Raw genomic sequence first — 23,839 nt, 5'->3', positions numbered from 1 at the left:
ATTACTCCACTTGCCAACGCTACAGGGCAAATGGGAAGAGCGAGGCTAGGTGCCAGAATTGCCGCATCTTAGAGATGCACCTTTTCTGGGGCGGTTGGGAGCTGGTGTTTTTAACTGAGGGGGCAATATTCATGGCCCCTTCCTAGGCTATTAATATCAGCCCGCAGCTGTCTGCATAGCCTTTGCTGGTTATAAATTATGGGGGAACCCCACGTCATTTTTTTTGGGCTCCCCTATTTTAATAGCCAGTAAAGGCTAAGTATACAGCTGTGGGTTGATATTAATAGCCTGGAAAGCTCCATGGGTATTACCCCCTTGCCAGGCTATAAACAGCGGCCTCCACTCGCTGGCTTCCCCTCTGTTTTGAAAATTGCACAGGAGCCCACTCAAATTTTTTTCTTTTTAATTAAACAGATAATGTGTTTAAGGCCGCGGTCTGTCATGATCCCAATGGCAGGGGATCACTAAAGGACAAGCACAGATACAAACAAGCTCTAGGGCGATGGAACCTGAGCTGACCGCGACCCTGAACCTAACACACAAATAAAAGTAGCCGGGGAACGTGCCTACGATGATCCTAGACGTCTCGCTCCAGCCGAAGATCTAACTTCCCCTATTAGAAGAAACACAGACCTCTCTTGCCTCCAGAGAAATCCCCCACAGAAAGAGCAGCCCCCCACATATAATGACGGTGAAATGAGAGGAAAGCACATACGCAGTATGAAAACAGTTTCAGCAAAATGAGGCCCGCTAAAGCTAGATAGCAGAGGATACAAAAGTGAACTGCGCGGTCAGCGAAAAACCCTTCAAAAAAACCATCCTGAAATTACTTGAACTCATGTGCCAACTCATGGTACATGAGGAGCAATTTCAGCCCACTAGAGCAACCAGCAGCAAGAATCACATATCTGCAGGCTGGACTAAAAACCAAATAAAGCAAAACACCAAAACAGGAAAATCCAAACTTAGCTTGACCAGAAGGTTCTAGGAGCAGGGAGCAGAGGTAACAAGACACACTGGATACATTGATAACCGGCGAGGAAATGCCAGCAAAGCCAGGTTAAATAGGAAACTCCCATATGCTGATGGAACAGGTGGAACCCAGAAACCCAGGAAAGACAAGTCACCCAGTACCATCAGTAACCACCAGAGGGAGCCCAAAAACAGAACTCACAACAGTACCCCCCCCCTTGAGGAGGGGTCACCGAACCCTCACGAGAACCACCAGGGCGACCAGGATGAGCCCTATGAAAAGCGCGAACCAAATCATCAGCATGAACATCCGAGGCAACCACCCAAGAATTATCCTCCTGACCATAACCCTTCCACTTGACCAAATACTGGAGTTTCCGTCTGGAAACACGAGAATCCAAGATCTTCTCCACAACATACTCCAATTCTCCCTCCACCAGCACTGGAGCAGGAGGCTCAAGAGAAGGAACAACAGGTACCTCATACTTCCGCAACAACGACCGATGAAACACATTATGAATAGCAAACGATGCCGGGAGATCCAAACGAAACGACACAGGGTTAAGAATTTCCAAGATCCTATAGGGACCGATGAACCGAGGCTTGAACTTAGGAGAAGAGACCTTCATAGGAACAAAACGAGAAGACAACCACACCAAGTCACCAACAAGAAGTCGAGGACCCACGCGGCGACGGCGATTAGCAAACTGCTGAGCCTTCTCCTGGGACAACTTCAAATTGTCCACCACATGACTCCAAATCCGATGCAACCTATCCACCACCATGTCCACTCCAGGACAATCAGAAGGTTCCACCTGACCAGAGGAAAAACAAGGATGAAACCCCGAATTACAAAAGAAAGGAGAAACCAAGGTAGCAGAACTAGCCCGATTATTAAGGGCAAACTCGGCCAGCGGCAAAAAGGTAACCCAGTCATCCTGATCAGCAGAAACAAAACACCTTAAATAAGTTTCCAAGGTCTGATTAGTTCGTTCAGTCTGGCCATTCGTCTGAGGATGGAATGCAGACGAAAAGGACAAATCAATGCCCATCTTAGCACAGAAAGTCCGCCAAAATCTAGACACAAACTGGGATCCCCTGTCAGAAACGATGTTCTCAGGAATCCCATGCAAACGAACCACATTCTGAAAAAACAGAGGGACCAACTCAGAGGAGGAAGGCAACTTAGGCAAGGGTACCAGATGAACCATTTTAGAAAAGCGATCACACACAACCCAGATGACGGACATTTTTTGAGAGACAGGGAGATCCGAAATAAAGTCCATGGAAATGTGCGTCCAAGGCCTCTTCGGGATAGGCAAAGGTGACAACAATCCACTGGCCCGAGAACAGCAAGGCTTAGCCCGAGCACAAACCTCACAAGACTGCACAAAAGAACGCACATCCCTCGACAAGGAAGGCCACCAAAAAGACCTGGCCACCAAGTCTCTAGTACCAAATATTCCAGGATGACCTGCCAACGCAGAAGAATGGACCTCGGAGATGACTCTACTGGTCCAATTATCCGGAACAAACAGTCTCTCAGGCGGACAACGATCAGGTTTAGCCGCCTGAAACTCCTCCAAAGCACGTCGCAAGTCTGGGGAGACAGCAGACAAAATCACCCCATCCCTAAGGATACCAGGGGGCTCAGAATTTCCAAGGGAGTCAGGCACAAAACTCCTAGAAAGAGCATCCGCCTTCACATTCTTTGAACCTGGCAGGTATGAAACCACAAAATTGAAACGAGAGAAAAACAGTGACCAACGAGCCTGTCTAGGATTCAGACGCCTGGCAGACTCAAGGTAAATCAAATTTTTGTGATCAGTCAAGACCACCACACGATGTCTAGCACCCTCTAGCCAATGACGCCACTCCTCAAATGCCCACTTCATGGCCAAAAGTTCCCGATTACCAACATCATAATTCCGCTCAGCCGGCGAAAACTTTCTAGAAAAAAACGCGCATGGCTTCATCACTGAGCCATCGGAGCTTCTCTGTGACAAAACCGCCCCCGCTCCAATCTCGGAAGCATCAACCTCAACCTGAAAAGGGAGCGAAACATCTGGCTGACGCAACACAGGAGCAGAAGAAAACCGGCGCTTAAGTTCCTGAAAGGCCTCCACAGCCGCAGGAGACCAATTAGCAACATCAGCACCCTTCTTAGTCAAATCCGTCAAAGGCTTAACAACACTAGAAAAATTAGTTATAAAACGACGATAGAAATTAGCAAAGCCCAAGAACTTCTGTAGACTCTTAAGAGATGTAGGCTGCGTCCAGTCACAAATAGCCTGAACCTTGACGGGATCCATCTCAATAGTAGAAGGGGAAAAAATATACCCCAAGAAAGAAATCTTCTGGACTCCAAAGAGACACTTTGAGCCTTTTACAAACAAGGAATTGGCCCGCAGGACCTGAAACACCTTCCTGACCTGCTGAACATGAGACTCCCAGTCATCAGAAAAAACCAAAATATCATCCAAATACACAATCATAAATTTATCCAGATATTCACGGAAAATATCGTGCATAAAGGACTGGAAGACTGAAGGAGCATTAGAAAGTCCAAAAGGCATTACCAAATACTCAAAATGGCCCTCAGGCGTATTAAATGCGGTTTTCCACTCATCACCTTGCTTTATTCGTATAAGATTATACGCACCCCGAAGATCAATCTTAGTGAACCATTTAGCCCCCTTAATGCGAGCAAACAAATCAGTCAACAATGGCAAAGGATACTGATATTTTACGGTAATCTTATTCAAAAGACGATAATCTATACAAGGCCTCAAGGAACCATCTTTTTTGGCCACGAAAAAAAAACCTGCTCCCAAAGGGGACAAAGATGGACGGATATGTCCCTTTTCCAAGGACTCCTTAACATAATCCCGCATAGCAGTATGCTCTGGCACTGACAGATTGAACAAACGACCTTTAGGAAATTTACTGCCTGGAATTAAATTTATAGCACAATCGCAATCCCTGTGAGGAGGAAGCGAACTGAGCTTAGGCTCCTCAAAAACATCCCGATAGACAAAAACACAGGAATCTCAGAAGGAGTAGATGAAGCGATAGAAATCGGAGGTGCATCATCATGAACCCCCTGACAACCCCAGCTTAACACAGACATTGATTTCCAGTCAAGGACTGGATTATGAGTTTGTAACCATGGCAGACCAAGTACTAGAACATCATGCAAATTATACAGTACCAGGAAGCGAATCACCTCCTGATGAACGGGAGTCATACGCATGGTCACTTGTGTCCAGTACTGAGGTTTATTCATAGCCAAAGGTGTAGAGTCAATTCCCTTCAAAGGAATAGGGACTTCCAGAGGCTCCAGACTAAACCCACAGCGATTGGCAAATGACCAATCCATAAGACTCAGGGCAGCGCCTGAATCCACATAGGCATCGACGGAAATGGATGATAATGAACAAATCAGAGTCACAGACAGAATGAACTTAGACTGTAAAGTACTAATGGCAACAGACTTATCAACCTTTTTTGTGCGTTTAGAGCATGCTGATATAACATGAGCTGAATCACCACAATAAAAGCACAACCCTTTTTTCCGCCTATACTTTTGCCGTTCACTTCTGGACTGAATTCTATCACATTGCATTATCTCAGGTGACGGTTCAGACGACACCGCCAAATGATGCACAGGTTTGCGCTCCCGTAAACGCCGATCAATCTGAACAGCCATAGTCATAGACTCATTCAGACCAGCAGGCGCAGGGAACCCCACCATAACATCTTTAATGGCCTCAGAAAGGCCATCTCTAAACTTTGCAGCCAGAGCGCACTCATTCCACTGAGTAAGTACCGACCACTTCCGAAATTTTTGACAATAAATTTCTGCCTCATCTTGCCCCTGAGAGAGGGCCAACAAAGCTTTTTCAGCCTGAATCTCTTGGTTAGGTTCCTCATAGAGCAAACCCAATGCCAGAAAAAACGCATCTGCATTAAGCAACGCAGGGTCCCCTGGTGCCAATGCAAATGCCCAATCCTGAGGGTCACCCCGCAGGAAAGATATAATTATCTTGACTTGCTGAGCAGGGTCTCCAGAGGAGCGAGATTTCAAAGAAAGAAACAACTTGCAATTGTTCCTAAAATTCAGAAAACGAGATCTATCTCCAGAAAAAAACTCTGGGACAGGAATTCTAGGTTCAGACATAGGAGCATGTACAACAAAATCCTGTATATTTTGAACCTTAGTGGCAAGATTATTCAGGCTGGAAGCCAAACTCTGGACGTCCATGATAAACAGCTGGGATCAGAGCCATTCAAAGATTAAGAGGAGGAGGAAGTAGCCAGGCTGCAATAAGGCTAGGCAGCAAACTCTGAGGGAAAGAGAAAGAAAAAAAAAAAAAAAACTTCCTCAGACTACTTATCCTCCTACTTCAGCCAATACAATTAACACTTTGCGGGCCGGTTATACTGTCATGATCCCAATGGCAGGGGATCACTAAAGGACAAGCACAGATACAAACAAGCTCTAGGGCGATGGAACCTGAGCTGACCGCGACCCTGAACCTAACACACAAATAAAAGTAGCCGGGGAACGTGCCTACGATGATCCTAGACGTCTCGCTCCAGCCGAAGATCTAACTTCCCCTATTAGAAGAAACACAGACCTCTCTTGCCTCCAGAGAAATCCCCCACAGAAAGAGCAGACCCCCACATATAATGACGGTGAAATGAGAGGAAAGCACATACGCAGTATGAAAACAGTTTCAGCAAAATGAGGCCCGCTAAAGCTAGATAGCAGAGGATACAAAAGTGAACTGCGCGGTCAGCGAAAAACCCTTCAAAAAAACCATCCTGAAATTACTTGAACTCATGTGCCAACTCATGGTACATGAGGAGCAATTTCAGCCCACTAGAGCAACCAGCAGCAAGAATCACATATCTGCAGGCTGGACTAAAAACCAAATAAAGCAAAACACCAAAACAGGAAAATCCAAACTTAGCTTGACCAGAAGGTTCTAGGAGCAGGGAGCAGAGGTAACAAGACACACTGGATACATTGATAACCGGCGAGGAAATGCCAGCAAAGCCAGGTTAAATAGGAAACTCCCATATGCTGATGGAACAGGTGGAACCCAGAAACCCAGGAAAGACAAGTCACCCAGTACCATCAGTAACCACCAGAGGGAGCCCAAAAACAGAACTCACAACAGCGGTCACACTTGCAAGAAACTCGCAAGAGTCTCGCACCTCAATACCCGGCACTCGGGACCAGAGTGTGCGGCTGCATATATTTCTATGCAGCTGAACGCTCCAGTCCGAGTGCCGGAAATTGATGCGCGAGTTTCTCGCCAGTGTGACCCCGGCCTTAGGACATGTTTCCACGGTCAAGAAACACTGCAAATTGGATGCTGTGTACAGCCGCAGCATCCAATCTGCAGCGTCCAGATGTTACAGCATAGTGGATGTGATTTTATGAAATCCCATCTCCACTATGCGTTCAAAGACGCAGGTGGCAGACCTGCGTATGTGCACATGCGGCATGTCTTCATAGACCACCGCATGTCTATTTATCTTGCAGAGATGCTCAGTCTCCGCAAGATAAATTACACAGTTTATGTATAGGACACGGTGATTCCACATGGTTTAATGAACACATGCGGAATCACCGAGCGTACAAAAGCCAGCCGCGCTTTGGATGAAGCGGGTATCTGCTCCGTCCAAAGCACTGCATATCCGGACCGTGGAAACATACCCTAACGCAGATTTTGTGTGTGTGTCTGTGTGTCTTTAACTCTTTATGTACCATTTTATTATGTTCATTACTAAACATCGGGCTTGGTATTATCTATATATTAAATATCTATCTATTATCTATCTATCATCTAGCTGTCTATCTATGTATCTGTTTGTCTATTATCTATCCCATATCTGTCTATCTATCTATCTGTGTGTGTAAACAGTATTCTTCGTTGGAGCATGTAAATGAAGAGGCTGGACAAGAAATGACATCACAATTTTTTTTTGTGCTAAATAGTATGAATATATATATATATATATATATATATATATATATATATATATATATATATATATATATATATGCATATATATATATGCATATATATATATATATATACACATATATATATATATATATATATATATATATATACATACACACACACACACACATTATATATATATATATATATATATATATATATATATATATATATATATATATATATACATATACATACACATATATTCATACAAATCTGCATTAAAAAAACGCATGAAAATCCGCATCAAATCCATGTGCATTTTTAACTGTTTTCTGCCAAGAGAGGAAGAATTTGCGCAGAGAACAGGCAAATTTGCAACGTGTTGCACATACCCTTACTGTCCCACACTGGGGATCACAATCTAAATTTCCTATCAGTGTGTCTTTGGAGTGTGGGACGAAATCAGAGAACCTAGAGGAAACCCACGCAAATACGGGAGAACATACAAACTCATTGCAAAATAAAACTACTTTTAAATTCAAAAAGAGTTGTTTTGAAGACAAAACATTTCCACATTCTGATTATGGCTTCTACCATATGTGAGTGCTTTGATGAATAAGAAATCTTGTTTTCCTTGTAAAACGTTTCCCACATTCTAAACATGTAAATGGCTTCTCCCCTGTGTGAAGTCTCTGATGTGTAACAAGATTTGATTTATCTGTAAAACATTTCCCACATTCTGTACATAAATGTAGCTTTTCCCCTGTGTGAATTTTCTGGTGTCTATTAAGCTGTGCTTTTTGGCTGAAAGATCTCTTACATTCTGAACATGAAAATGGTTTCTCCCCTGTGTGAGTTCTCTGATGTGTAACAAGATATGATTTTTGCTTAAAACATTTCCCACATTCTGAACATGCAAATGTCTTCTCCCCTATGTGACTTTTCTGATGTGTAACACAATTTGATTTCACCGCAAAGCATTTCCCACATTCTGTACATGAATATGGCTTCTCCCCTGTGTGAGTTCTCTTATGTGTAACAAGATTTGATTTTACATTAAAATATTTCCCACACTCTGAACATGAAAATGGCTTCTCCCCTGTGTGACGTTTTTGATGCCTAACAAAATCTGACTTCAGGTTAAAACATTTTCCACATTCTGAACATGTAAATGGCTTCTCTCCGGTGTGAACTCTCTGATGAATGATAAGACTTGATTTCTCTATAAAACATTTCCCACATTCTGTACATGAATATAGCTTCTCTCCTGTGTGAATTTTCTGGTGTGTGTTAAGATGTGTTTTTTGGTTAAAAGATCTCTTACATTCTGAACATGAAAATGGTTTCTCCCCTGTATGACTTCTCTGATGTATAACAAGACATGATTTCCGCTTAAAACTTTTTCCACATTCTGAACATAAATATGGTTGTTCCCCTGTGTGAATTCTCTGATGTATAACAAGATGCGATTTACTTACACAATATTGCCCACATTCTAAACATGAGTATCGCTTCTCCCCTGTATGAATTCTCTCATGGGTCACAAGAGATGATTTCTGCTTAAAACATTTTTCACATTCTGAACATGAAAATGGCTTCTCTCCTGAGTGACTTCTTTGATGACTAAGAAAATCTGACTTCAGGAAAAAACATTTTTCACATTCAGAACATGAAAACTTATTTTTTCCTGCATTGGCTTTTTGATTTTTAATATCCTTTCTGTGACTTATATTTTTCTTAATAATCTGCGGTAAATCAGAAGATAGGAAATGAGTGAAAGGATCTTTGCTGTGAAGGGCTGATGATATAACTGGGATAATGCAGTGTTCTTCATATGTATCCTGTTTGGCAAAAAGATCATCTGATTTCAAATCTGAAGATGCCAGAAGTCCCTCTAATCGCTCTGTAAAATCATCTGCCAAGAATAAAATTTTATTATCTTTTCAATAATATATACTTGATCATAATATTTTTTGTATACTAATTAGTATAAAATGTCTATCAAAAATGCAAGTCATAAAGAAAAAATGCAATTATTCACTAAAGACAGTGGTGACAAAACAGTTCACATTCTTACTGGAGGCCAAAGAGCTTAGAAAAAAGACGTTTCAGAGGAGATCTCATTTATATGTATAAATGTATAGGTAGTCAATAAAAAGGACTGGAGCATGACGTATTCCTTCCAAAGACCATAATAAGGACCATACTAAGGATCAGGGAGCACTCATTACGGGTGAAAGAAAGGCGATTCCAGAAGCTAAATAGGAAAGGGTTCTTTACAGTTAGAGCAGTCAGACTGTGGAATGCTGACCACAAGAAGGAGTAATGGCAGACACTATAACCGCTTTTAAGAAAGGGCTGGAAGATTTCCTCAGCGCACGTAACATTGTGGGCTATAGATAATTTAGTGGTGAAATGTATAATTAGTGGAGAAAAGTTGAAAAAAGACCTAGGTCCATCAAGTTTAACCTATGTAACCATAACAAATAAAGGGGTTTTAACAAGTGCTTAAGGATATTGGATAACCTTTTACTTGCTCGGACACTCGCTCGTTCACAAAACATGGCTCTGCAGAGCTTTCTTTAAATGGGGCGAAGCTTGAATATGTAATTGTGGTGACAAGCACAGCGCTTGGCTATCTGAGGCAGTGCCACAGACAATGATAGTGTAGAGGTCATGCTCAACCTTCATTAAATAGAATTCTGGAGGTTGGCCCTTCACTGATCATTAAGGGATAGAGGATAACATAGAAATTTAGTATTTAGTAATATGCATCTTATTCTTATACTATTGGAGTTCATCGAGCATCTCCAGGAAGAAGAATGGGATGCTCAGAGCACGTCAGAACCTCCATTCAATTTATGACAACTGAGAAGTGTTATCCAGACCGGATTATTATACCCTAGAAATTATTTCAATGCATAGTGTAATGTAGGTCATGACTAGGGTTGATTGAATAACGTTGGATAACTCCTTTTCAGAATAGCTACGGCGCTTACCGAATAGCTGCCTCCGTAACCTGGATACCTGGAGCGCTCCCGATAATCAGCTGTTCAGTGCCGCAGCTGCATGTCGTGGCTGTGTGACAGTCACAACAAACAGGCTCTCCATGCATAATTTGTGACTGTCACACAGCCGCGACGCATGCAGCTGATTATTGGGAGCGCTCCAGTTACAGAGGAGGCTATTCGGAAAGCGTTGTAGCTATTCGGATAAGGCGGGATCTGAAGCTATTCGATCAACCCTAGTCATGACACATCGGTGCAGTTGTAAACTCCAAGGAGATCCAACGCACATCCAGATGGTTGTCTCTAAAGAGGCCATTTATATATCTTTCTGATTTGTATATGCATCTAATGGATGACCCCAGAGCACAGAAAAAAAATCAAATGATCAAGTACTCTGCCTATCAGCTTCAGTGAAAATGTAAAGATCTGACTGACTTGGAATTAGGCATGGTCATTGGTGCTACACAGGCCCAGTATTTAAAAATGGACGACCCTGTGGGATATTCTTTTGTAGTGGTATGGAGATTGTATCAATAATGGTGCAGTCAAGGAAAAACATCCAGGAAAATTTAAAAAAAAAAAAAAAAGAGATCCTGTGGACATATACACCTCATCAACGACTGGTCAGAAGATGCTGCCAAGGATTGTCCCGATGAACAAAGACAAGCAAACCACCGCTGAACACAGCGCTGGAGTCAAACTAATGTGTCCAAACGCACAAGTCATTGTTCTTTAGCATGGATGTATAACAGCAGGTGACCATGGACAGAGAATAGTCCAGTACCGCTCCCGAACAGCTTTTCTCTGCCAACCCCCCCCCCCCCCCCCCCCTGCTCCAGGTGATTGACAGGACTCCATTGTGAGTGTATTCAGCAAGAGACTCTTCAAACTATGATTTCTTTGAAAGAACAGGTCATTTAAGGTGAAAACATCCTGGTTGCAATTGTGTGGCCAGGCAGATTCATGCTGCTCGTGGTTTGGGCAAAATGCATCAACTGACAGGTTGCTATTAACACATGCCGACAGCACCTAACAGAACCTCATTCTTCTACTGTTGAAATTCATCAAGCATCTCCGGAAAGAAATCGAATGGGATGCTCAAAGTATGTCCTATATGGTATCTTTTCGTTATATTTTTCATATGGATACAATTTTGGTCTTCCCCTTTATTAAGGGGTTGACATTATGGCATAGGGCTTCTCTAGGGCAATGCTGAGTCAGGGCGCCAATCTTTATGATTTATAGGGTACATTGTTGAAGGAAAGTGCTACTCCTTCGCCTTTTCCCCTCTTGTTTATTGCCCCATACAAAGTAGTATCCCTTAGGCCACCTACCACTTTTTTCTTTTTGGGATGTTTTTGTTACTTTTATAATTAATATTACTGGAGTATGTTTTATTTGGTTGGTTGTTTCTTATGTTAGATGGTCTATATATGAGACAAATTGAGTTAATGCTTCCTACATTCCAAAATTAGATCAGCAGATGAACAAATAAGCCTTGTCCACATAGGAATATATCATGTCCATACTGAAACTACGCAACATGTGTGATCAGCAAAGATGAGCGGATAGGGCAAATGTTTAATTTTTCTTTCCTGGGAAATTTGTTTTGTATGAATTCAAAGTTCTTTATTATTATCTGGGTCTCTCCAGCCCCCAAAGCAAAACAACCATAATATGTACAAAAATAATGAAAATATTTATACTCTCATCACCTCTCTAAGGTTCTTCAGCCATAAAGGTCATGATGCATGCCCTGACACCTTGGCCGCGACCTTTGCGGGCACATTCACAGAAAAATCCCGTGCCTAGCAAACCCAGAAGCCTTGGTCTAACGAGCGAGGTCCCAGAAATTTCATCGCAACCAATGCCAGTCCGAAGATGTGACTAGGACCGAACGGGTGGTGTTGAGCAGCAGAAGGGCTGGAGAGGCGAATATCAGCTTTTTCTTTGTTTTCAACATTTTGATCTCCTTTTATGGTTTAGAAAAATGGTGGCCAGCAGCCAAAATCTTGCTGAGTCCATGCGTAAATGGATTACAAAATAATCTGCCTTGTGGTGAATAGTGACAGTATCATAATTTTATCCAGATTTAATTAGTATTTTGGCTGAACAAAAGAAAATCTACAAATAAAAAAACTGAGAGACAACAGTATAAAATTTTAAAATTTGGTGAATGAGAAGAATCTGTGACTTCTCTACATTTAGTGGTTACTACTCACCTGGGTAGTCATATGTAGGAATCTCCTCTTTACACCACTCATCACCCCTCACATATGTCTCTGTAGTATTAATATGGGTCAGATCTTCACCCTGAAACAAATATTGTAAAAGTCACAGACAGATGGAGAAGTCACATCTATGATCAGCTCTAATTCTGCCATCTCCACCGTTCTCAGTACACAGGTATAAAACATATAATACTGGTGGATAAAACAAGACTGAGCACAAGACCTTCACAGCCATCTACACATCATAGGGGAGATCTCATGACACCTTCTCTCCATCTACCTGATGATCCTGAGGAACATTGGGATTTTCTTGTTTACAGTCCTGTGGAAGAAGAGGACGGGGACATCTCTCTGGTGTTGTCCTCTTACTGGATAGAACTGGAGGAAACACATACAGGGACTGAATTAATTCATTACATACAGATAATTATAGGCCGTGTGTATTTAGTCCTGTCTATTACCTGGTGATGTGAGGGGCTGGGGAACCTCCATCATGACGTCCATGTACAGATCTTTGTGTCCTTCCAAATACTCCCACTCCTCCATGGAGAAATAGACAGCGACATCCTGACACTTTATAGGAACCTGGCACATACAATGATACCGTCATCCCCTGATCCCTTCATAGCATTACTGTATAATGTCCCAGCAATGTCACCTCTCCAGTCAGCAGCTTAATCATCTTGTAGGTGAGTTCTAGGATCTTCTGGTCATTGTTGTACTCATGTATCAGGGGGTGAGGTGGAGGATGTGTGATTGGGCTCAGGGGTCTTCCCCATCCCTCAGACACAGGGGTCTGACAGCGCTCTCTAGAGGTCTTCTTCACTACTGTGTAATCCTGGTTATGGAGAGACATATTAATAAATCTCACTACAGACATTTCCAGAGTCCTCACCTCTCCAGTTCTGTCCATCTGTTATTCCCATAGATAAGAATGGTGTAATGTGACGTCATCAGAATCTCTCACCTCTCCAGTAAGACAGAAGAGGATGAGGTGTAATATCCTCTCCACCATCTTGTCCCTGTCCCTATCCATCCTTGATGGATCAATCAGGAAAATTCTCTTATATAGAAGATCTTTACTGAGAGGATCCGATATTGTAGGGACCTGAATGGGGAAAGTATGACGATGCAACTTCATAAATATCACGTTTAATAATATAATTACTGGAGATAATAAAGAGAAACAGGAGGAGATACAATGTGTAGATGACATATTATTTTGGCTGAACATATCCTCTATGATTCATATCACTACACATTACAGTTACACACCATTGATGTGTGATACATAGTGACATCACCGCTGTGACCGATGATCGAGGGGAATTACTGTGCCAAGTAATAATCTCCATATACTGACTTACAAAAATATCGGGTCAATAAATCGTGGCATACCATAAAAATAATCATTCCTTTAAAAACAATCCCCCAAAACAGAAATGAGAAAAGTGAACCCTAATAGGGGGAAAACAGACTAGTAATGGATGTTGCATACTTTGGAGAAAATTTGAATGGGCTTTCCCATTTTCAATACCCAAGTAGAGAACGTATAATACCAGTGGATAAACAAAAATGAACACAAGACCTTCACAGCCATCTACACATCATAGGGGAAATCTCATGACACCTTCTCTCCATCTACCTGATGGTCCTGAGGAACATTGGGATTTTCTTGGTTACAGTCCTGTGGAAGAAGAGGACGGGGACATCTCTCTGGTGTTGTCCTCTTACTGGATAGAACTGGAGGAAACACATACAGGGACTGAATTAATTATTCACATACAGATAATTATAGGTAGTGTGTATTTAGTCCTATCTATTACCTGGTGATGTGAGGGGCTGGGGAACCTCCATCATGAAGTCCTTGTACAGATCTTTGTGTCCTTCTAAATACTCCCACTCCTCCATGGAGAAATAGACGGCGACATCCTGACACCGTATAGGAACCTGACATATACAATGATACCATCATCACCCTGATCCCTTCATAGCATTACTGTATAATATCCCAGCATTCCCAGCAGTGTCACCTCTCCAGTCAGCAGCTCTATCATCTTGTAGGTGAGTTCCTGGATCTTCTGGTCATTGATGTCCTCATGTATCAGAGGCTGAGGTGGAGGCCCCTTGATTGGGCTCAGGGGTCTTCCCCATATCTTTGACACAGATAACTGACAGCTCTCACTAGAGGTCTTCTTCACTACTGTGTAATCCTGGTTATGGAGAGATGCAGTATTAAATCTCACTACAGACATTTCCAGAGTCCTCACCTCCCCAGTTCTGTCCATCTGTTATTCCCATAGATAAGAATGATGTAATGTGACATCATCAGAAACTCTCACCTCTCCAGTAAACCGGAAGAGGATCTCTAGCGTGAGGTGCAATATCCTCTCTGTCATCTTCTCTATGTCCATATCCATCCTTGATGGGTAAATCTGGAAAATTCTCTAACATAGACGATATCCACTGGTAGTATCCGATATTGTAGAGAACTGAATGTGGAGAAGATGATGATGTAACAGCATAAAGATGCAATAATACAGTTACTGAAGATAATAGGAAAACATGAGGAGATAGATGTTGTATTCTCAGATCGTATAAACTGGAATGTCATAAACATCACCCACTTGTTGCATTCGTGACTCGAATATGAGTGTAAAGGGGGACTCTGCTTTTCATACTCACTCATCTATTTAAGTACCACAAAAGGATGACAATAAGCTAAGCACCCCACAGTGATCTCACATATCCACACCACACTTCTCCCAACCACCACTCACCATCTTGATAGGCCACTAAGACGCCTGCCCTGGGTGGCACACAAGCTCACATGCACAGCTAACTTTTTCAAAGCCCCTGATAATTATCTCTTGCACTTTAGAATAAGCTGTGTAAAACAAAAAGCCATACTTTTCCTCTTTGATGTGGGTACATTTAGAATAGCAAGGAACAAACTTATTAAAGTTTAGATTTAATATATAAACATTAAAATACAGTACTTAAACGGAATCTGTCACCCCCTGGATGAATTTAAGCTATTACTATGGGCATACAGGTAGTAGAATGGTTAAACCAGTCTTACCTGTACACCTCATAGCTGCAGTGTACATGTTGAGAAAAACAGTTTTAATGTTATGTGTATATAACCAAAAAAACTACCTGAAAATATTACTGATAACACGAAGATTAAAAAACAAAATATTTTATTATATAATAGAAAGACACCAAACAAATATACTGTAGGTGGGGGATGGCGGCACTGTGGGGACATTATACTGTGTGTGGGGGGATGGCCGTACTGTGGGAATATTATACTGTGTGTGGGGGATGGCGGCACTGTGGGAACATTATACTATGTGGGGGGATGGCGGCACTGTGGGGACATTATACTGTGTGTGGGGGATGGTGGCACTGTGGGAACATTATAATGTGTGGGGGATGGCGGCACTGTGGAGACATTATACTTTTTGTGGGGGATGGCGGCACTGTGGGAACATTATACTGTGTGGGGGGATGGCGGCACTGTGGGAACATTATACTGTGTCCGGGGGGATGGCGGCACTGTGGGGACATTATACTGTGTGGGGGATGGCGGCACTATGGAGACATTATACTGTGTGGGGGATGGCGGCACTGTGGAGACATTATACTTTTTGTGGGGGATGGCGGCACTGTGGGAACATTATACTGTGTGGGGGGATGGCGGCACTGTGGGAACATTATACTGTGTCCGGGGGGATGGCGGCACTGTGGGGACATTATACTGTGTGGGGGGATGGCGGCACTGTGGGTATATTATACTGTGTGTGGGGGATGGCGGCACTGTGGGGACATTATACTGTGTGGGGGGATGGCGGCACTGTGGGGACATTATACTGTGTGTGGGGGATGGCGGTACTGTGGGAACATTATACTGTATGTGAGGGGATGGTGGTACTGTGGGACATTATACTGTGTGTGTGGGGGATGGCGGCACTGTGGGTACATTATACTGTGTGGGGGGATGGCGGCACTGTGGGTATATTATACTGTGTGGGGGGGATGGCGGCACTGTGGGTACATTATACTGTGTGGGGGGATGGCGGCACTGTGGGTACATTATACTGTGTGTGGGGGATGGCGGTACTGTGGGGACATTATACTGTGTGTGGGGGATGGCGGCACTGTTTGGACATTATACTGTGTGTGTGGGGGGATGGCGGTACTGTGGGAACATTATACTGTGTGTGGGGGGATGGCGGCACTGTGGGGACATTATACTGTGTGTCAGACAGGTGCGCTGTACTATGGGAGCAATATCTGTTTCCTGCCTTCCAGTTATTCATAGTTGGGTTGTATGTATCTATCAGAGGAGAGGGGAGAAAGCGTTATAGCTGTTAGTAATGGGGAATCTCCAGCACCTACCTCCACCTGCAGAGCCGCACACCACATATATGGCTGTACTGTGCGCACAGGACCTGTGATGAGGTCACAGGAGGGGAGGAGTCAGGGGTCACATGATCAGGGGCCTCAGTGTATGCAGGACTGTGCTGTGCTGGTTGTCATGGAGCTGGATGAGGGGAAGTTTATGTGTGGGGCCAGGAAGGGGGTTACAGGGTGGATGTAGCAGAGCGCTGTGTGTATGAGGTGTACGGAGCAGAGCCGTGTGTGTACGAGGTGTACGGAGCGGAGCCGTGTGTGTACAAGGTGTACGGAGCAGAGCCGTGTGTGTACGAGGTGTACGGAGCGGAGCCGTGTGTGTATGAGGTGTACGGAGCGGAGCCGTGTGTGTACGAGGTGTACGGAGCGGAGCCGTGTGTGTACGAGGTGTACGGAGCAGAGCCCTTTTGTACAAGGTGTACAGAGCAGAGCCCTAGGTGTACGGAGCAGAGCCGTGTGTATGAGGTGTACGGAGCAGAGTTATGTGTGTACGAGGTGTACGGAGTGGAGCCGTGTGTGTACGGAGCGGAGCCGCATGTGTATGTTGAGGAGAAGTGTGTGTCCAAGTTGGGAGGCGCAAGTGTACGAGGTGTATGGAGAGGTGCCGTGTCTGTATGGAAAGGAGCCGTGTGTGTACAACGTGTATTGAGCGAAGCTGTGTGTACATGGAGAAGAGGTGCGTGTGTACAATGTGTGCAGAGCGGAGGGGCATGTGTACAACGTGCGTGGAGCGGAGCCACGTGTGTACAAGTTGTAAGGGTGCAGAAGACACGGGTGTACGGAGTGGAGCCATGTGTTTAAGAGGTGCATGGAGCGGACTCCCATGTGTACGAGGTGTGCTGAGTCAAGCCGCGCGTGTACGGAGCGGAGCCGTGTGTGTACGAGGTGTACAGAGAGGAGCCGTGTGTGTACAAGGTGTACGGAGCGGAGCCGCATGTGTACGGAGAGGAGCAGTGTATGTACAAGTTGTATGGAGCTGTGCCGTGCGTATACGGAGAGGAGCCACGTGTGTACGAGTTGTAAGGGCGCTGAAAGCGTTTCTGTATGAGGTGTACGGAGCGGAGCTGCATGTTTAAGAGTTGCATGGGGCAGAGTTGCGTGTGTATGAGGTGTACTGAGCCAAGTCGTGCGTGTACGGAGCGGAGTCATGTGTGTACGGAGCGGAGTCATGTGTGAACGGAGCGGAGTCATGTGTGAACGAGGTGTACGGAGCAGAGCCTCATGTACGAGGTGTACGGAGCGGAGCCATGTGTCTATGAGGTATACGGAGCCGAGCCGTCTGTACGAGGTGTACGGAGCGGAGCTGTGTGTGAATGAGGTATACGGAGAGGAGCCGTGTGTGAACAAGGTGTACGGAGAGGCGCCGTGTGTGGATGATGTACATGCAGCGGAGCCCTGTGTACCCCCCACCCTAGTGTCCCCTTCCCCATTAGGGCAGGGCTCTCTCCTTTCTGTACCAGGCTGTCATTGTGTGTATGTAGCCAAGATGATATTATAAAAGTTTATTGTAACAAAATGTAAGACAAGTATTGATAATACAGGAAACACTAGAGGGCGACAGACTCAGCAGGAGATTGATAACATACAGTCCACAAATGATACGTGTACTATGAATAAATGAGTGTGGTAAAGCTTCAGTGATGTAATGATGTTATAGGCAGGCAGCAGAAGCGAAATAAGTGTCAATGTATAAAGCTGCATGCATGAGAATAAGGGATAAGTCACGTAAAGCATAATGAAAAAAATCAACATTACCCGTGTGGTCCTCCTGCTAGAATGGAGCCAATCACAACTTGAGTTTCACTGCGACGCTTCATCACGGGGGGCTGGAGCAGGTCACACGAGTGTGAATCCCCGACCAAACAGAGACCAACGCATGCACTCCAATGGGTTACAGACAGACGAATGAAGAAAGAAACGGGGATGCATGTGAGGAGTGTCCGCAAGTAAATAGAGTGGAGAGCAGAGAATGCAGATGGAAAGAGGGATCTGAAAAGGTAAGAGAGGAAGGAATGGGTAATGGGAAGATGAAATCAGGGCAGAAAAATTGTCTAGTGGATACAGATGTAAAGAATGTACAAATGATTAAGACTGACGACAATATATGAAAGAAGTGGAAAAAAATACTGAAAATACGTGGGGAGAATACAGTGAGTGTGCAGAAAGATATGTAAATACAGTGGGGAAAATAAGTATTTGATACACGGCTGATTTTGCAAGTTTTCCCAAAGAATGGAGAGGTCTGTGTTTTTTTTTTTGTAGTTACACTTCAACTGTGAGAGACAGAATCTAAAAATAAACAGAAAATCTCATTGTATGATTATTAAATAATTAAATTGCATTTTATTGCATGAAATAAGTATTTGATCACCTGCCAACCAGCAAGAATTCTGGCTCTCACAGACCTGTTAGTTTAGCCCTCCTACTCTGCACTCATTACCTGTATTAATTGCACCTGTTTGAACTTGTTAAGTCTATAAAAGACACCTGTCCACACAATCACACTCCAACCTCTCCACCATGGCCAAGACCAAAGAGCTGGCTAAAGACACCAGGGACAAAATTCTAGACCTGCACAAGTATTTAAAGTTCCTGGAGTGGCCTAGCCAGTCTCCAGACCTGAACCCAATAGAAAATCTTTGGCGGGAGCTGACACTCAATGTTGCACAGCGACAGCCCTGAAACCTGAACGTTCTGGAGAAGATCTGTATGGAGGAGTGAACCTAAATCCCTGCTGCAGTGAGTGCAAACTTGGTCAAGAACTACATGAAACGTCTGACCTCTGTAATTGCAAACAAAGGTTTCTGTACCAAATATTAAGTTCTGTTTTTCTACTGTATCAAATACTTATTTCATGCAATAAAATGCAAATTAATTATGTTAAAATTCATACAATAAGATTTTCAGTTTTTTTATTTTTAGATTCCTTCTCTCACAATTGAAGTGTACCAACAATAAAAATTACAGACCTCTATATTCTTTTTAGATAGGACAACTTGCAAAATCGGCAGTGTATCAAATTCTTATTTTCCCCGTTGTACATAAAAGAAAAAATATGAATAAATCTATGATACAGATAAGTATACAGATAACAGGAAGAAAAAATGTGGCAACAAAATATAAAAATAAATGAAAATGAGAATACAAGTGTTAATAAAGTGTAGATAATATGAATAAATATATATGTATTGTGTATCTATCTATCTATCTTTCATTGCAGCCATTTGGTAAATTCAAAAAAGTTCATTTTTTCTCATTAATGTACACTCTGAACCCCATCTTAACTGGAAAAAAGAAATGTAGATATTTTCGCAAATTTAATAAAAAAGAAAAACTGATATCACATGGTCATAAGTATTCAGAACCTTTGCTTAGACACTCATATTTAAGTTATATGCTGTCCATTTCCTTGTGATCCTCCTTGAGATGGTTCTACTCCTTCATTGGAGTCCAGCTGGGCTTAATTAAACTGATAGGACTTGATGTGGAAAGGCGCACACCTGTTTGTATAAGAACTCACATCTCACAGTGCATGTCAGACCAAATGAGAATCATGAGGTCAAATGAACTGGCCAAGGAGCTCAGAGACAGAATTGTGGCAAGGCACAGATCTGGCCAAGGTTACAACAGAATTTCTGCAGTACTCAAGTTTTCTACGAGCACAGTGGCCTCCATAATCCTTAAATGGAAGAAGTTTGGGACCACCAGAAATCTTCCTAGACCTGGCTATCCAGCCAAACTGAACAATCATGGGAGAAGAGCCTTGTCGTGAGAGGTAAAGAACCCCAAGATCACTGTGGCTGAGCTCCAGAGATGCAGTGGGGATATGGGAGAAAGTTCCACAAAGTCAACTATCACTGCAGCCCTCCACCAGTTGGGCCTTTATGGAAGAGAGGCCGACAGAAGCCTCTCAGTGCAAGACATATGAAAGCCCGCATAGAGTTTGCTAAAAAACACATGAAGGACTATGAGAAATAAGATTCTCTGGTCTAAGCGGTATGTGCGCAGAAAACCAGGCACTGCTCATCACCTGCCCAATACAATCCCAACAATGAAACATGGTGGTGGCAGCATCAAGCTATGGGGGTGTTTTTCAGCTGCAGGGACAGGACAACTGGTTGTCATTGAAGGAAACATGAATGCAGCCAAGTACAGAGATATCCTGGATGAAAACCTCTCCCAGAGTGCTCTGGACCTCAGACTTGGCCGAGGGTTCACCTTTCAACAAGATAATGACCCTATGCACACAGCTAAAATAACAAAGGAGTGGCTTCAGACCAACTCTGTGACCATTCCTCACTGGCCCAGCCAGAGCCCTGACCTAAACCCAATTGAGCATCTCTGAAGAGACCTGAAAATGGCTGTCCACCAACGTTCACCATCTAACCTGACGGAACAGGAGAGGATCTACAAGGAAGAATGGCAGAGGATCCCCAAACCCAGGGGTGAAAAACTTGTTACATCATTCCCAAAAAGACTCATGGCTGTACTAGCTCAAAGGGTGCTTCTACTCAATCCTGAGCGAAGGGTCTGAATACTTATGACCATGTGATATTTCAGTTTTTCTTTTTTAACAAATTTGCAAAAATGTCTACATTTCTGTTTTTTTCAGTCAGGATGGGGTGCAGAGTGTACATTAATGAGAACAAAAATGAACTGTTTTTAATTTATCAAATGGCTGCAATGAAAGAGTGAAAAATGTAAAAGGGTCTGCATACTTTCTGTACCCATTGTAGATTCTTTGTGCGCCGCCTCTTCTTCTCTACTGCAGAGAAAGGTTTATGGATGACATCAGTTTGCATAGGTTCAGGAACACTTTCCATTTCCTGTTGTTTTCTTAATGCAGATAGAGTAAAGGAGTAGTAAGGGTTGTTTTCAAACACTCACAGTCTTTCCTTTTTTCATTCAGTGAGTGATCAATTTGGCTGCACAATTGAATAAAGTCTTCTAAATTATCAGGGGTCTCGACCCTTGCAAGTTCATCCTTTATTAGCTCTAATAATCCTCAGTAGGGTTGAGCGACTTTTATTTTTATAGGGTCTAGTCGGGTTTCACGAAACCCGACTTTCTCAAAAGTCGGGTCGAATGAAATCGGCCGATCCTATAGAAAAGCCGGGGTCGGCCGAAACACGAAACCCAATGCAGTGCAATGGGATACTAATGGTTCCCAGGGTCTGAAGGAGAGGAAACTCCCCTTCAGGCCCTGGGATCCATATTAATGTGTAAAATAAAGAATAAAAATAAAAAATAGGGATATACTCACCCTCGGACGCGCCCTGGTTCTAGCCGGCAGCCTTCCTTCCTAAGAATGAGCAAGTGAAGGACCTTCGATGACGTCGCGGCTTGTGATTGGTCGCGTGACCGCTCATGTGACCGCTCACGCGACCAATCACAAGCCGCGACATCACCGCAGGTCCTTCACTCGCTCATTCTTAGGAGGGGAGACTGCCGGTTAGAACCAGGGCGCGTCCGAGGGTGAGTATATCAATATTTTTTATTTTTATTCTTTAAAATAGGGATATACTCACCCTCGGACGTGCCCTGGTTCTAACCGGCAGCCTTCCTTCCTAAGAATTAGCAAGTGAAGGACCTTCGATGACATCGCGGCTTGTAATTGGTTGCGTGACCGCTCATGTGACCGCTCACACGACCAATCACAAGCCGCGACGTCACCGCAGGTCCTTCACTCGCTCATTCTTAGAAGGGTGTTATGTTTGCTAATGACAGGTGTTATGAAGGCAATCCAGAAACACAGTGTGCTTAGCGATCAGAGCGCACACAGTGATCTGACAAATACCCAAAAATACAAGAACGAGCTCTGAGACGTGGAAACTCTGTAGACTGCACACCTGATCCTATCCTAAACACAACTAAAAGCGGCTGTGGATTGCGCCTAACAACTACCTAGGCAACTCGGCACAGCCTAAGAAACTAGCTAGCCTGAAGATAGAAAAATAGGCCTGACTTGCCCCAGAGAAATTCCCCAAAGGAAAAGGCAGCCCCCCACATATAATGACTGTGAGTAAGATGAAAAGACAAAACGCAGGGATGAAATAGATTCAGCAAAGTGGGGCCCGATATTCTAGGACAGAGCGAGGACAGTAAAGCGAACTTTGCAGTCTACAAAAAACCCTAAAGCAAAACCACGCAAAGGGGGCAAAAAAAACCCACCGTGCCGAACTAACGGCACGGCGGTACACCCTTTGCGTCTCAGAGCTTCCAGCAAAACAAAAGACAAGCTGGACAGAAAAAAAGCAACACAAAAGCAAAAAGCACTTAGCTATAAAGAGCAGCAGGTCACAGGAACAATCAGGAGAAGCTCAGATCCAACACTGAAACATTGACAAGGAGCAAGGATAGCAGCATCAGGCGGAGTTAAGTAATGAAGCAGTTAACGAGCTCACCAGAACACCTGAGGGAGGAAGCTCAGAAGCTGCAGTACCACTTGTGACCACAGGAGTGAATTCAGCCACAGAATTCACAACAGTACCCCCCCCTTGAGGAGGGGTCACCGAACCCTCACCAGAGCCCCCAGGCCGACCAGGATGAGCCGCATGAAAGGCACGAACAAGATCGGAAGCATGAACATCAGAGGCAAAAACCCAGGAATTATCTTCCTGAGCATAACCCTTCCATTTAACCAGATACTGGAGTTTCCGTCTAGAAACACGAGAATCCAAAATCTTCTCCACAATATACTCCAATTCCCCCTCCACCAAAACCGGGGCAGGAGGCTCAACAGATGGAACCATAGGTGCCACGTATCTCCGCAACAACGACCTATGGAATACATTATGTATGGAAAAGGAGTCTGGGAGGGTCAAACGAAAAGACACAGGATTGAGAACCTCAGAAATCCTATACGGACCAATAAAACGAGGTTTAAATTTAGGAGAGGAAACCTTCATAGGAATATGACGAGAAGATAACCAAACCAGATCCCCAACACGAAGTCGGGGACCCACACGGCGTCTGCGATTAGCGAAAAGTTGAGCTTTCTCCTGGGACAAGATCAAATTGTCCACTACCTGAGTCCAGATCTGCTGCAACCTATCCACCACAGAATCCACACCAGGACAGTCCGAAGACTCAACCTGTCCTGAAGAGAAACGAGGATGGAACCCAGAATTGCAAAAAAATGGAGAAACCAAGGTAGCCGAGCTGGCCCGATTATTAAGGGCGAACTCAGCCAATGGCAAAAAGGACACCCAATCATCCTGGTCTGCAG

General features: G+C 43.8%; 1 protein-coding gene across 1 annotated transcript; it reads right to left on the bottom strand.

The window, feature by feature from the left end:
* Positions 1-7,223: 7,223 nt before the first annotated feature.
* Positions 7,224-16,646, bottom strand: LOC138663909 (zinc finger protein 300-like). Its single transcript, XM_069750277.1, has 11 exons — positions 16,597-16,646; positions 14,535-14,684; positions 14,226-14,405; positions 14,019-14,142; positions 13,838-13,935; positions 13,160-13,300; positions 12,851-13,030; positions 12,654-12,777; positions 12,473-12,570; positions 12,184-12,274; positions 7,224-8,868 (listed from the first exon to the last, which is right to left on the bottom strand). The coding sequence occupies exons 2-11, from the start codon at positions 14,610-14,612 to the stop codon at positions 7,544-7,546; spliced, it is 2,439 nt and encodes an 812-aa protein (XP_069606378.1). The 5' UTR covers positions 14,613-14,684; positions 16,597-16,646; the 3' UTR covers positions 7,224-7,543.
* Positions 16,647-23,839: the final 7,193 nt, after the last annotated feature.

This window comes from Ranitomeya imitator, chromosome 2 (assembly GCF_032444005.1).
Source record: "Ranitomeya imitator isolate aRanImi1 chromosome 2, aRanImi1.pri, whole genome shotgun sequence".
NCBI classification, from domain to species: Eukaryota; Metazoa; Chordata; class Amphibia; order Anura; family Dendrobatidae; genus Ranitomeya; species Ranitomeya imitator.
This window is presented reverse-complemented; position numbering and strand designations above follow the sequence as displayed.

Bases quoted from the DNA above. Each gene is read 5' to 3' on its own strand.
- LOC138663909 (XM_069750277.1), bottom strand. From the start codon at position 14,612: ATGGATATGGACATAGAGAAGATGACAGAGAGGATATTGCACCTCACG. The intron at 14,406-14,534 runs GTGAGAGTTTCT...CTCCATAACCAG, and splicing joins TCTTCCGGTTTACTGGAGAG to GATTACACAGTAGTGAAGAA. The intron at 14,143-14,225 runs GTGACACTGCTG...TGTATATGTCAG, and splicing joins TAGAGCTGCTGACTGGAGAG to GTTCCTATACGGTGTCAGGA.